Raw genomic sequence first — 11,923 nt, 5'->3', positions numbered from 1 at the left:
CTGACTGGAGGGATGATGCCTCTGCTGACCTCCAGCCCATATCAGATAAGAATTTCATACTCTCTCAGATCTTAGGGGACAGATTCTCTGAATATTGAGAAGTGTTTTGCATTTTGGGCAGGGAAAGTAATGTTGTGAGTCAGGGTGGGGGTGTGTTACAGCCCATCAGAATGAGAACATCTGAAACTGAGATGTGTATTGATGCACAGAAACCTCAAACTCTCCAAGGCCTGAGAAGGACATCACAGCTGGGTGTTTCTGCCCAGCTGGTTGCCCTTTCCATTTACCAGGAACAGCACTTGGTTTACTGTCAGGCCTCATGGACACTGCACTTAAGAACCTGCAGCAGCATAGTCCCTCTGCTGTCACATTTCCACAAGTCATCTCATTGGTGACTAGCTCTTTTCACACTGCCCTAGGACAGAACCAGTGCCTTCACCTGGAAAGGGTCATACTTGCAGTTTCTTACACCCAAAAATAACAGGAACATGTGCTCTGTGTCCCATCCCACTCAAATGGAGCTGCTGTATCCCAGGCCATGCCATGGGCTAGTGCCTGTGAGATTGCAATGGTAGGAGGCAGGTCTCAGCCTGAGCTTCAGCCAGCCCAGCACATCCCAACGTGGAGACCCTCTCCCCAGTTAATGTTACACACACAGCTGACCCCTTTTTGATTGAAGATTGTGATTTAAGACATGTAGGGAATGAAAGTAACTCCTTACAGGACTGTACTTCTATCAGTCTAGAGAAAGAGCAGCTATGAAAGAGAACATTCAGTGTCTTGTGTGACTATAAAGGAATTAAAAGACTCATTTTACAGTGCATTTTAATTAAAAGTTCATTATAAGAATTTTCTTTTAAGAACAGCATACTACATATTAATGGAAATATGTAACTTTATCCTACAAATGGGACAGTCACCATATTGTTCTTACAATTCAAACATATGAAAAATAAAATATGATATTTAGCTTTATAAATTCCCCCTCTCTCCCTTCCCTCCCCCCATTTAAATATTTTTTTCTTTTAAATAACAAAAGTATTAACTCTTTCCCAGTACAGTGCATTTGCTATCTGCGAGCCACAAACCAAGTAGCCACATCAATGCCAAGGAAACAGCAACGTTGTTTGCAAAATATTGAGAGAAAATGATCATTAAAAAAAAAAAATAAGAGTAGTCAGCCCAGTGCTTACAGAAGAGACAGTCAACGAGAATTGAAAGAACAGCACATTTCCATATCACACAGGACCACCAGAATAACATAGAAAACAGTGCAGAAGACTTATGCTGGAAAAATAGAGAGCGATTCTCAGCAAGCTGAAACTGAACTTTGGCACTTGCTCATCAAAAGGCCTTTCAAAGCAAAACAGAAATGGAAATTCACTTAATCACAGCTTGGATATTAAAAAATAAAAATAAAAACAATGACTAAAGCAAGAGGAACAATGGAGAAAAGTTTACAGGCCAGGTCACTATGAATTCAGTACATTCAGCCTACGGAAAATACAAATACAATCTTTAATCCATGTCTGCTGGAATCCTGGCTAGGGAAAGACCAGCTTTGGGACAGAACCTTACCTGAAGCATCTGTTTCAGTGGAGCTGTGCTGATCACACAGCCCTCTCTTCAGACTGAACTAGAGAAGCCTGTCGCAAATACATTGCCTTTTTATGATAAAATAAGGATTTCTAGTCTGCAAATTAAAAAGCAAGACCCTTGCACTCCAACAGTGGCTGTTCTGCTCTACCCATAGCTGCACCATAACCACTGCAGTGTAAGGACTAACAGACTTCTTTAAAAAGGGCTAAAAAAAGAATGGCTTCACTTCAAAGGGGAGATGCTAGTCTGGAAGGAAGGAGTCACATTCAGCCTGTTAATCTCAGTGCTGTGTCAGCACTGCACACTGCCAAAAGGAAATACTACAGGTAAGATGTGCATGGCTGTTCCCCTTCCCTGCCAGAACTGATGGACCAAACTCCAGCCCAACTGAGGCTGTTGCAGGCCAAAGCATATTTTTGGATCTGGCCATAAGAAAGCAAGGGCAGTTCTAGCCAAGAAGTGCTTCTTTCATTGTCAGGCTCAATGACCCAAACTAGCAGCTATCTTTGCACTGAGGCAGTTTACTCACTTTTTTTTTTTCTTTTTTTTTAATTTTTTTTAAATTTTTTTTTTTTGAGGAGTTAAAATTGGGGAAGGGCAGAGAGAAAAATAAGTGCCTTAAGATTGCACAGAAGATTGTCCTACCAAAGGGGCACTTGGATGGGAAATGATTGCAGCTATAAATCTAGCAGCCTCTCTTCACATGTCTCCACAGGCCATTTAGTAGCACCTCCAAACACATCAACATTGTTATCAACCCAGGGTATGATGTTGCCAGGCATGTTGGTAGAGCAGTTAGCAATATTCATGATGTCTTCAGCTTTTAAGACCCTGTCCCATATATTGAACTGGCTCATCTCTCCAACGAAGGCTTGAGTTGCATCAAATCTTCCTCCTACTGTGTCCTTTAAGCACACAAGAGTTCAGATTAGATGAGGATCAGGTTAGTTCAGCATTTTCTTCTTCAAACTTGCAAGACCCTCCTCCCCAGACACACATTGCTAGTGGCCAGCAATCTAGCTCCAAGGATTGAATTCAAGACATTATTCAGATCATTCTGTGATTCTGTGACACACTGCACCATTAAGAGTGGGAATAGGAATAGCTACAAGGTGAATATTCTGCATATTTAATAACAAAACATACCAGGGTGTGATTGCATGAAGTATTTGGTGCTTTGTTTTAATCTTTCTGATAGTGCATATACAACAGGACCAAGTGTTCAACAAAAGAATTTTGTCACAGCCACTGTTCTTTTTTTTGGGGGGGGGGAATTGATTTTGTTTCTTTTTAAACCCTGTAACTGTCATTCACTTACCTGTTCCTGACCCAGGATCAAGACACCCCCAGGTTTAATTGGGTGCCAAGGAGCAAGATTCTCCCCAGTGCCAAGTTTTTCTCCATCCTGAAAGGCCTCCCACATCCCATCTCTAGTTGTCCATGTTATACAGATATGATGCCACTTTCCATCACTGATGAAGAGAGGCAGCTGGGCCACCTGTAAAAAAAAACAAAGGATAATGCATGTTGCAAACCAAGGCTACCAGTTTGAGCACAACATTTTAAAACATTTACTCTCTCCTTAGAAGCAAAATCTGCAGGGGCAGAAGTCAGTACACATCTTTCTGCTTTGTCCCAGTTCTCCTGTATTCTGTAACACAGCCATGCTTTTTCTTCTAGATGTGAGCCTTTGTTTCATCTAGATTCAAGTGACACAAGTACCAGAGTCTAAGCTGCTATCAACCCTCTATATTAACCTGTGGCATTTGCTGTTTAATCCTCAGTGTTTAGTCCTGACTTTCCATCCACTGCTCATGTTAAATTTCTCTTAAAATCTGGAGTTTCCCTGCACCATTTGCAGTAACAACTCTCATAAATGGATCTGCCTGGTTCCAGTAGAACTTCTGTGAGCTCTTAGTAGGGCTCCAAATAAGGGGGAATTATGCTCCTTTAGGAACTTGCTCTGAGAAACTTACGTCAACATAAAGACACAAATGCAGTGGGCTACAGAGCAGCTGTGATGTGGGAGAAGGAAAAGCCTCACAGAACATTAATAGTACTGGCAAAACAGTGAAGAGAAAAAGCTCTTGCTAAAAATAAGCAGTCTCAAGTTTCCTTCTCTTCCACAAACCACTAAAAAAATTTAAAATTGGGTTTTTACTTAATTTATTGATTTGGGATAAGAGTGTTACAAGTCCTTAACTAGCCACAAGACTGAACTGCCTGAGTTGTGTTGTAGACCTGTAAACACCTGATCCCTCAGAGAGAAGCAAGTTACTAGGAAACATAACTGAAGGTGGGGAGAAGGGAAGTATTTATAATCAGCCTTAATGACTTGTTTTCCCCAAGCCTCATTTTGAAGCTTGTCAGAAACCATCCACAGTATGAAGTAGTGCAAGACAATTGTTGCCTTATGTATCTAATGTCTGAAAAAAAAAGTATTTAAACTGATGTTCAGTCCCTACACAATAAAACCAGCCACAATTACAGAACTTTTTGCTCTTTTTCTTCTGCAAAATTCATGTTAACGGATCTGAATTGTAGAATTTGAAAGACAGAGGTACTGCAGCTGTCACAGATTTTGCAATAGTGTGGCTTCAAATGTTGCTTCTGGTTCATTAAAACAAAATGGAAATAAATCAAAAACCAAGAAGTGCTTGTGAAGTCAGAGAACATGCTCAAGTGTGTGCACATGTAGGTGCTGTGCTGCTTTGTCTCAGCACACAAATACATGTACAGTCTGACTTCATTTCAATAACTTCTAGCTTCCTGCAACAAATGATGGACAGCAGACAGGTAAATACATCCCAAAGGCCCAGAGCTTGCTTCTCTCAGAATGAAAGAGTTACTAGACAGGTATTGAGGGTTTGGGCCTTATTCTGATGATGTGGACAATAAGGAAGAGTTCATCGATTCTCACCTTATCATTAATTAGCAGTTCGATTGGATTATTCCCCCATTCTATGAGGACAATTTCATTAGCCTGCCCAGGAACAGCATATGAGAATGGAGTGCCAATTCCAGGAGAAGCACTTGATCTCAGCCACAAGCAAACAGTAAAAGCATACAGCTCAGGCAGAGTCTTCTTGATCTTCCCATACAAGTAGTTGGTGCGAAGAGGAAGGGAGACTTTGAATTCATCAGGTGCCTTAAATGCACTGCTACCTGGAATTACATTGGGGAAGAAAAAAATTTAACGTTGAACAAAACAGTGTGTTTGTAATTCAGGTTAAGAAGCAATAGAGTTGATACCCAGAATCTTGGCATTCTTGATCACATTAGGGAGGTAACACAAACAATATGTTGAAGCAGTATTACTGAACGTTGATTTGGCAGCACAGAGAAATGCAACAAGATTTCACACACACCATGTGAGTTTATTGCTCCTGCTCACTTAGAGTAAATTAATAGAGGGCAGACAACTAAGGAGAGGCTGTTTAATATTTTCTTTCCTCATCACAGAATCATAGAATTGTCAGGGTTGAAAGGGACCTCAAGGATCATCCAGTTCCAACCCCCCTGCCATGGGCAGGGACACTTTCCACTAGATCAGGTTGCCCAGAGCTACATCCAGTTTGGCCTTAAATTCCAGGGATGGGGCTTCCACCACCTCCCTGGGCAACCTGTTCAGTGTCTGACCACTCTCATGGTGAAGAACGTCTTCCTAACATCTAATCTAAATCTCCCCTCCTCTAGCTTGTTTCCTTTCCCCCCAGTGCTATCAGAACTTCTTCCTAACATCTAATCTAAATCTCCCCTCCTCTAGATTGTTTCCTTTCCCCCCAGTCCTATCAGAACCCAACACCCTAAAAAGTCCCTCATCAGCTTTCTTGTAGCCCCCTTCAGATACTGGAAGGCCACAATAAGATCTCCTCGGAGGCTTCTCTTCTCCAAACTGAACCCCAACTCTCTCAGTCTGGCCTCATAGGAGAAGAGGAGATCATTGCTTAGTTCATGGCTGGAGATCTGCCTATTTCAAGCAATTCAAAGTGTTTTAAATAATATTTACTGTTACTACACACAGATTCTATGGCATGCTCATCATTAAAGCATCACCATGCTTCAAAAACAGTATTTCTTTTCCTACTTCTGCCACACAGGAAGCAAGGAATGGTTATTTTCACAAATAGATGGCTGAGAAACAGGGTGATGCTCCCATTTAGGGTGTCCAATCTGAAACAGTAAAATGATGACATATTCCATAAAAAAAAACAATTAAATTCAGTAGAATTGATTTCTGTCCCATAGACAAATCAGGAGAGCTGAACACAAACACAAAGCTGAAGTTCAAAGTGACCTGAAGAAAAATGCAGAAAAAAAGTTATGAACTATGAAAACATTAAGTATGTTTTAAAATAACAAAAGCAGAATTTCTGTAGTTTTTTTTCTTAAAAGATGTGATAAACACCAGTGAGATATTCCAGAGATGTTTATGAAACTGAGAACTCTGAAGGCCAAAACTTTCTAAAGTCACAATACTGTCCTGATGTAGTTACTTAAAAGTGATTTCCTAGAACTAGAAAGAGAAATCCTACACTGTGCCATAAAGTAAAACCCCACAGTACAGCATCTGCAGTACAGCATCACCCTTAACCTTTTAGCAACCTGTTCTTCTGAGTCCCTCTCATTTCCTTTAACTCACATTCCTGAAATTAATTCAATCCCTTTGCCAAACTTCAGATTCCAAACCAAATGAAGAGCTGCTGTCACAAAAGTTTGCCACAATTCTTTTAAACCACTGGCATTCCCACAGTTCCCATTCTCAGAAGGAGCTGAAGTGTTTTGATAGCATTTTTCACAGAACAAGGGGGTGGAAGAAGAAAAAGCTTGTCTAATGCTTGCATCTGTCTTGAGGAACTTACAGACCCAAACCTGAAATATTCCAAATTCTATGCAAAAATCCCCAGGGTCTTATGGCTAATGTTGATCAACTTCCATGAGTCTGGTCCAACCAATATCACATAGGCAAAAAAGAAAAACACTCTATTAAGAGCATTAGTCACTCTGTGAAAGGAATAAAGGAAACAATAATGGGGTTGAAAAAGAACAAACAGTATTCATCTTTTTTTTCCTGTTTTTCAGTTTGTTCTCATGACTCAAAAACATTCAGAAGTCCAAATGATGTTAATAAGATCCTCCTGTTCTGGGCAATGAGCACACACACACACAGGGTAAGACAATCCTTTTCCCAAAAGCATCTGAATTATTTTTGGACTTGATGGGCTTGTTATTCCCTTTTAGAGATGTAGAAATTAGATTTAGACACAGCAAGTTCGTGTCTCCAGCAAAGCTAGGAATCACATTTAAGTCCAGGCACCACTAGCTGCAGGATCATTCCTCCACCCAGTCCTGTTTTTAATGCATTATCTACTGTTGATGGAAACAGCCAGTGAAGGAAGACTCTGAAAATCACAGCAGTTGCACAAATTTCAAACTCTCCTGCCCCACTGTTAGCTAACTATAGCTCTCACAACTACAGATATAAAATAGTTCGTAGTGTCACCTTATAAGGTTAGTTTTTGCCTCTGTTTATTTAGTCTCAGGACAATGAGGAGCGTATGACATTGGTTACCTGTCAGGAAGAGATGCTAAACCATCTGGCATTTAAAATACAAGCACAACAGAAATACTATTTTCACAAGAGGTCAGATCACTTCAAATATTGTCTGCACTCAATCTACTAAATCATTAAGTTCTCAGATCATTATTACCCTCACCTCGATTTGACAGAGGAACCAAAGGCATAGGAAATAACACAACTAAAGAAAGCCTGTGTCTTGCTTCCTGGCCCAAATTCCTCACTTCCCTAGAGACTTAGCACAGCCCTCTCTCCTCACACAGCAAAATAAAGGTGGGAACAGGCTATTTATAACCTAACTAAATTACACATTCTTGTTCTTCCACCACTCCTTTTTCTGATGACTTGCTGATATGAGTCACATCTTTCAGAGACAAGGACTAGCAACACTTGCCATTAACAGGCCATTAACTCTCCAGAACTTCGGTTGCAGTAAAGGCTTTATCTTGGCTCTCAGGAAATACTGAAATTACAGAGCCAGTAGACCTCTTCTCTCTATTCTCCCCTCTTTCACACTTAAAAAAAAAAAAAAAAAGAAAATTACAAAAGATACAATATTATACAAATGGATCCATTAGGCTGCATTTTAAAATTCATGAGTTATGTATGTTTGCACCATTTTGAAAGCATGTCCATTAAGCTGCTTTTAAGCAGAGAGCCTATTCACCTTGGAAGATCCTCTAAAGATTGGGCAGTGACATTTACTGGTACTCTAGCCCAACACAATCCATTCTGCAGGTGTATATAGCCAATGCAGAAAGATAGTTCTGTTCTTCAGTCCATTTCCATGGGCAATTGTAATTCAAACAAAGAGGCTCTACTCAAGCATTGAGATCTCAGTAATAATTAATCGAAGTACCTGAATAAACAACTAGGATTAAGAGAGTGTCCCCCAGTGGCATCAAGAGTAATCTACTGTAAACTCTGAAGGCTAAATGCTTGGAATAGGACACAGTTCAAATATCTGCAGGTACCAAAAGTCATAGCCAGCAACAAAAGTAAAGACCACCAGCAGTACTTTCAAAGCAACAGGCAATGGTTCTGGTATAAAATGCCATTGATTCCAGCAAAGGTAATTGTGTTAATCAAACTTAGCCTGTGTGACTTTCAGTCAAAATAAAAAAAGACAGCTCTACTTAAATGTGTACTTGATACTTCCTGGGTATTTACCTGACATCAATGTCATACTTCTTCCTATTTCCACTCACATCTTTATAGATCTTTCCATCCCACAAACACGAACAGTTTCATCCTAACCACCCACATATGCCAAATTAAGAGACAGCCTTGCAGAAGCCTGTGACAAAAGGAAAACCAATCTAAGTATTTGCACTGTCTCCTATTTAGTCCAGAGCCTTAGCTGTCTGTCTTTCAAGGCCTGCATTTAGAGCACTGCACTAGAAGGAGGGAGAAAAATTTAACAGCAGAGGGAAGTGTTTAGATTCTGTACAAATTACCTTTTTCTAATTCAGACACTCTTTCTAGCAATGCATTCAAGGCTGTCTCTGTCTTCTGACGATGGGCTGATGTCTCATTATGAAGCAAAGACTTTTCATCCTCAAGCTCAGCCACTTTGCTCAGGAGTTGGCGTTCCAGGTCTCCAAGCCTCCGCTGAAGCATCTCTCGAAGGTCATTAGGCAGGGCTGCATATGACACATTGGCTCGGAGCTGGTGCTTGGGGGCAAATGAGAAGGAAAAAAAAAAAAGGCATTTCTAAAACAGAAACTGTGAAGTGCAGATATGCTTCTGAGTCAAAGCAAGATCACCAAGTTCTTCAACAAGCACAAAAGAGGTATTGCTTTTTAACATTTGTTGTGCTCAGTGTTTTTATCAGCACTGTAGCCAAACAGGTCCCAACAAAAGGACACTTTTTTTACAGAAGCTTCTAGCATTTCATATGAAGGAGTCTTCATACATATAACTTCAATAAAATCAATGTAGAGAGTCAAGTCTGATGCACTTCCATTACTATGGGTACCTGTGGCACAGTCAATTTTTGCTTTACTCACTTGCAAGTGATATTGCCAGTGTAAGTGAACTGAAAAACTACTTCTTTTTAACTGAAATTTAAGCTACTCGGAAAGCAAATTTATCCAATGAAACTTTCCTCAGCTTTGATTTGCAAAGCAAGGAAGTCTGATGTTCTTTAGATCAACTGTAAGTACTAGCCACTGAAAGTACTTTTATTTAAACTGAAAAAAAACCACAATAAAATCAAAACACCCCCCATGCTCTCTCTCAAACAATGCTGGCATCTTCAAGGATACTAAGAAACCAATAGTCCCATTTATCATATTATTCTGGTCAAGTTTCTTCTTTGCAACCCTAAAAAAATGCCTCAAAACAGACAGCAAAAAGATGTTATACTACTGTATCATTCAAAACTGTACTTGAAATGGGAGTGTCAAGTGTTAAGACCTCACCGGATAAGCTTTGGAAATCACTCCCCACCACTCAGGGTGTGGAAAGCAAAACAGCATCTATAGCACGATGCCTGGAGAAATGCTCTCCATGAAATATTTCTATGAGTGCCGCTCAGCCATGGGTGCTGTCCGAAACCTTATGGAAATCATTTCTCAGTGGTGGGCTTGGAACAATTTCCCTGTCTATTCACAGGCATGCAGAATCGGGTTCTTTTTATTCTATGTCAGCTCTAAATACTTCATCTTATCTTCACAATCTGCCCAACACAATCTCATTACCACTGCTCTGTTCGGCACCATATGCCATGGTTCTACTTCCCAAGATGCCAGCTTTATACCTCAAACCCCATGAAGTTACATTCCCAGAAAAAGAGATTTAGGCATATTAATACAGAAATTAAGCTGGTTACAAGCAGGAAAATCGTGATCTCCCCACACAGAGAAAGAACACATTCACAGAGCAGCTCTTCAGGGTTTTTAGCATTAAAGAGAGCTGAGAAATAATGAACAAGACAAGCCAACCAAGCAACCTACTACCAGGACTCGGCCGGTTTGGATGGATCTCGACACAGACTAAGCGCACCCAGCCGTGCCCACCCCATGGTCCAAGCCCCCATCACACCTGCAGCGATCCCAAGTTTCCAGCCGGGTAGCCAGGAGGGGCCACCTCGCGCTTCAGCCCTACCTCCAGGCTCTCCAGCCGGTCCTTCAGGGTCTGCATGGTGCGGCTCAGTTGGTCGATGACCTGCGCCGGGTCCCGCGGCAAGTCGCCCATAGTGTCCTTGCCTTTGCCCAGCTCCTTCTTCCACGTCCCCGTGCCGGACTTGCCGTCGGTGCCCTCGCAGCGGCTCAGCTTGCCGGTGAGCTCCCGGATGGCCTCCCGCTGGCTCCCGATGGTCTCCTTCTGCTGCAGGACGGTCTCCCGCAGCTGCAGCACTGTGGCTTTCAGCTCCTCCTCGGGGGGCAGCGCGCCACCCTGCATGGGCACCGGCGGCAGCGGGCAGCCCGCGCCGACCGCATCCAGCGGCAGCGAGGTGCAGACGAAGCGGCTGCCCGCTGGACTCTCCGGATCCCCCGCCACCGACCCCTGTCCGCCCGCCGCTACAGCGAGCAAGAGCCCGGCGACCACAGGCAACATCCTGGCTGCCGCGTGAGGCGACAGCTTAGAGTGGACACCGGCGCGAGGACCGAGCCGTGCCGGTGCCGCCACCGTCCCGTCGCACTCAGCACAACGCTCCCACCTTCACCGCCGGCCCGCGGCACTTATAGATAGGGCGGCCGCGGAGGCGGGGCTCCCGGCTGGCGCCGAGAGCGCTAGTTGGCTGCAGCCGGCTCTGACGCCACGCGGTCCCCGGGGCCGCGGCTCTACTGGGGGACCCGGGGGTATGCCGGGGACCAGAGGCTGTGCTGGGGAACCCGGGGCTGTGCTTGGGGACCTATGGGAGGGACCAGCGGGCACCTTGGGACCGGCACAGCGGGACGGTGGTAGGGGCACCCCGTCCGCTGGGTGATAAAAGCTGGAGGGCAACCTGGGAGGTCTTCAGTCCCGCAGCGCCAGCCAGAGTCGGACCGGGCGACTCAGAGCTTTATCCAGTCGGGTCCTGGAAACCGCCAAGGATGGCAGCTGCACCGCTTCCACGGGTAGCTTCTGCCTCTGACCCGGCGTCCCCACGGGGAAAAAGCTTCTCCCACTGACGAGTCTGAACCTCTCGCTTCAGCTTACATCCGTCGTCTCTTGTCCTCCCACCACGCACCGCAACGAAGAGCCTGGCTGATTTCTTCTGTATTCGTTCCAGTTAGTCCATGCCTTTCTTGTATTGTGGACGGACTATCTTGATATGATCCAACCAGTGCCAAGAAAAGGGGAGCTCCGGTTCCCCTCGTCTGGCTGGTTGTGCTCCTTCCTGCGAGTGCAGCTGGGGATAGCGCTGACCTGGGGTAACGACCTCTGTGAGCTGACAGATAACGCCGTCACAACACCAGATACCGTTCAAGCTACAGACCAGTACGCAAATTGCAAGTTTATGATGGAGAGAAAGGACAGGGGCGTTTTAAGAAGGAGCTTCAGGTGTGTAGAGTAGCACAAGACTATTGTAAGACCATTGTGGGTTTAGCTATGTTCAGTATTTTTAATGCTGATCACCATTACTTTAGATTTATAAACCATGAAGGCTTGTCTGTTTGTCCAAGGGCCACAGAAACCTCAGGTTAACAGTTCTTGATAGCTTCTCACAGACACACAATGAAAACTGTTACCTCTCCTGAAAAAACAGGGAAACAATTTCCTCATGCATCAGCAGAAGCTTCTCATGGAACTCTAAAC

At 43.5% G+C, this 11,923-nt stretch overlaps 1 protein-coding gene across 1 annotated transcript; it reads right to left on the bottom strand.

Moving 5' to 3' along the window:
• Positions 1 to 2,276: 2,276 nt before the first annotated feature.
• NPTX2 (neuronal pentraxin 2) lies at positions 2,277 to 10,738 on the bottom strand. The gene is made up of 5 exons (XM_054391173.1): positions 10,286 to 10,738; positions 8,635 to 8,851; positions 4,520 to 4,764; positions 2,918 to 3,097; positions 2,277 to 2,504 (listed from the first exon to the last, which is right to left on the bottom strand). Exons 1-5 carry the CDS (start codon positions 10,736 to 10,738, stop codon positions 2,277 to 2,279), a joined length of 1,323 nt encoding a protein of 440 aa, XP_054247148.1.
• Positions 10,739 to 11,923: the final 1,185 nt, after the last annotated feature.

The sequence above is a fragment of the Indicator indicator genome, chromosome 22 (assembly GCF_027791375.1).
Source record: "Indicator indicator isolate 239-I01 chromosome 22, UM_Iind_1.1, whole genome shotgun sequence".
In the NCBI taxonomy this organism is placed as follows: domain Eukaryota; kingdom Metazoa; phylum Chordata; class Aves; order Piciformes; family Indicatoridae; genus Indicator; species Indicator indicator.
This window is presented reverse-complemented; position numbering and strand designations above follow the sequence as displayed.

What these genes read in the sequence shown, in the direction of transcription:
- NPTX2 (XM_054391173.1), bottom strand. Translation starts at nt 10,738, where the DNA reads ATGTTGCCTGTGGTCGCCGGGCTCTTGCTCGCTGTAGCGGCGGGCGGA. An exon ending in ACCGGCTGGAGAGCCTGGAG is followed by an intron (nt 8,852 to 10,285) that starts GTAGGGCTGAAG and finishes TTTGCCCCCAAG; the next exon opens with CACCAGCTCCGAGCCAATGT. An exon ending in TGATCCTGGGTCAGGAACAG is followed by an intron (nt 2,505 to 2,917) that starts GTAAGTGAATGA and finishes GTGTGCTTAAAG; the next exon opens with GACACAGTAGGAGGAAGATT.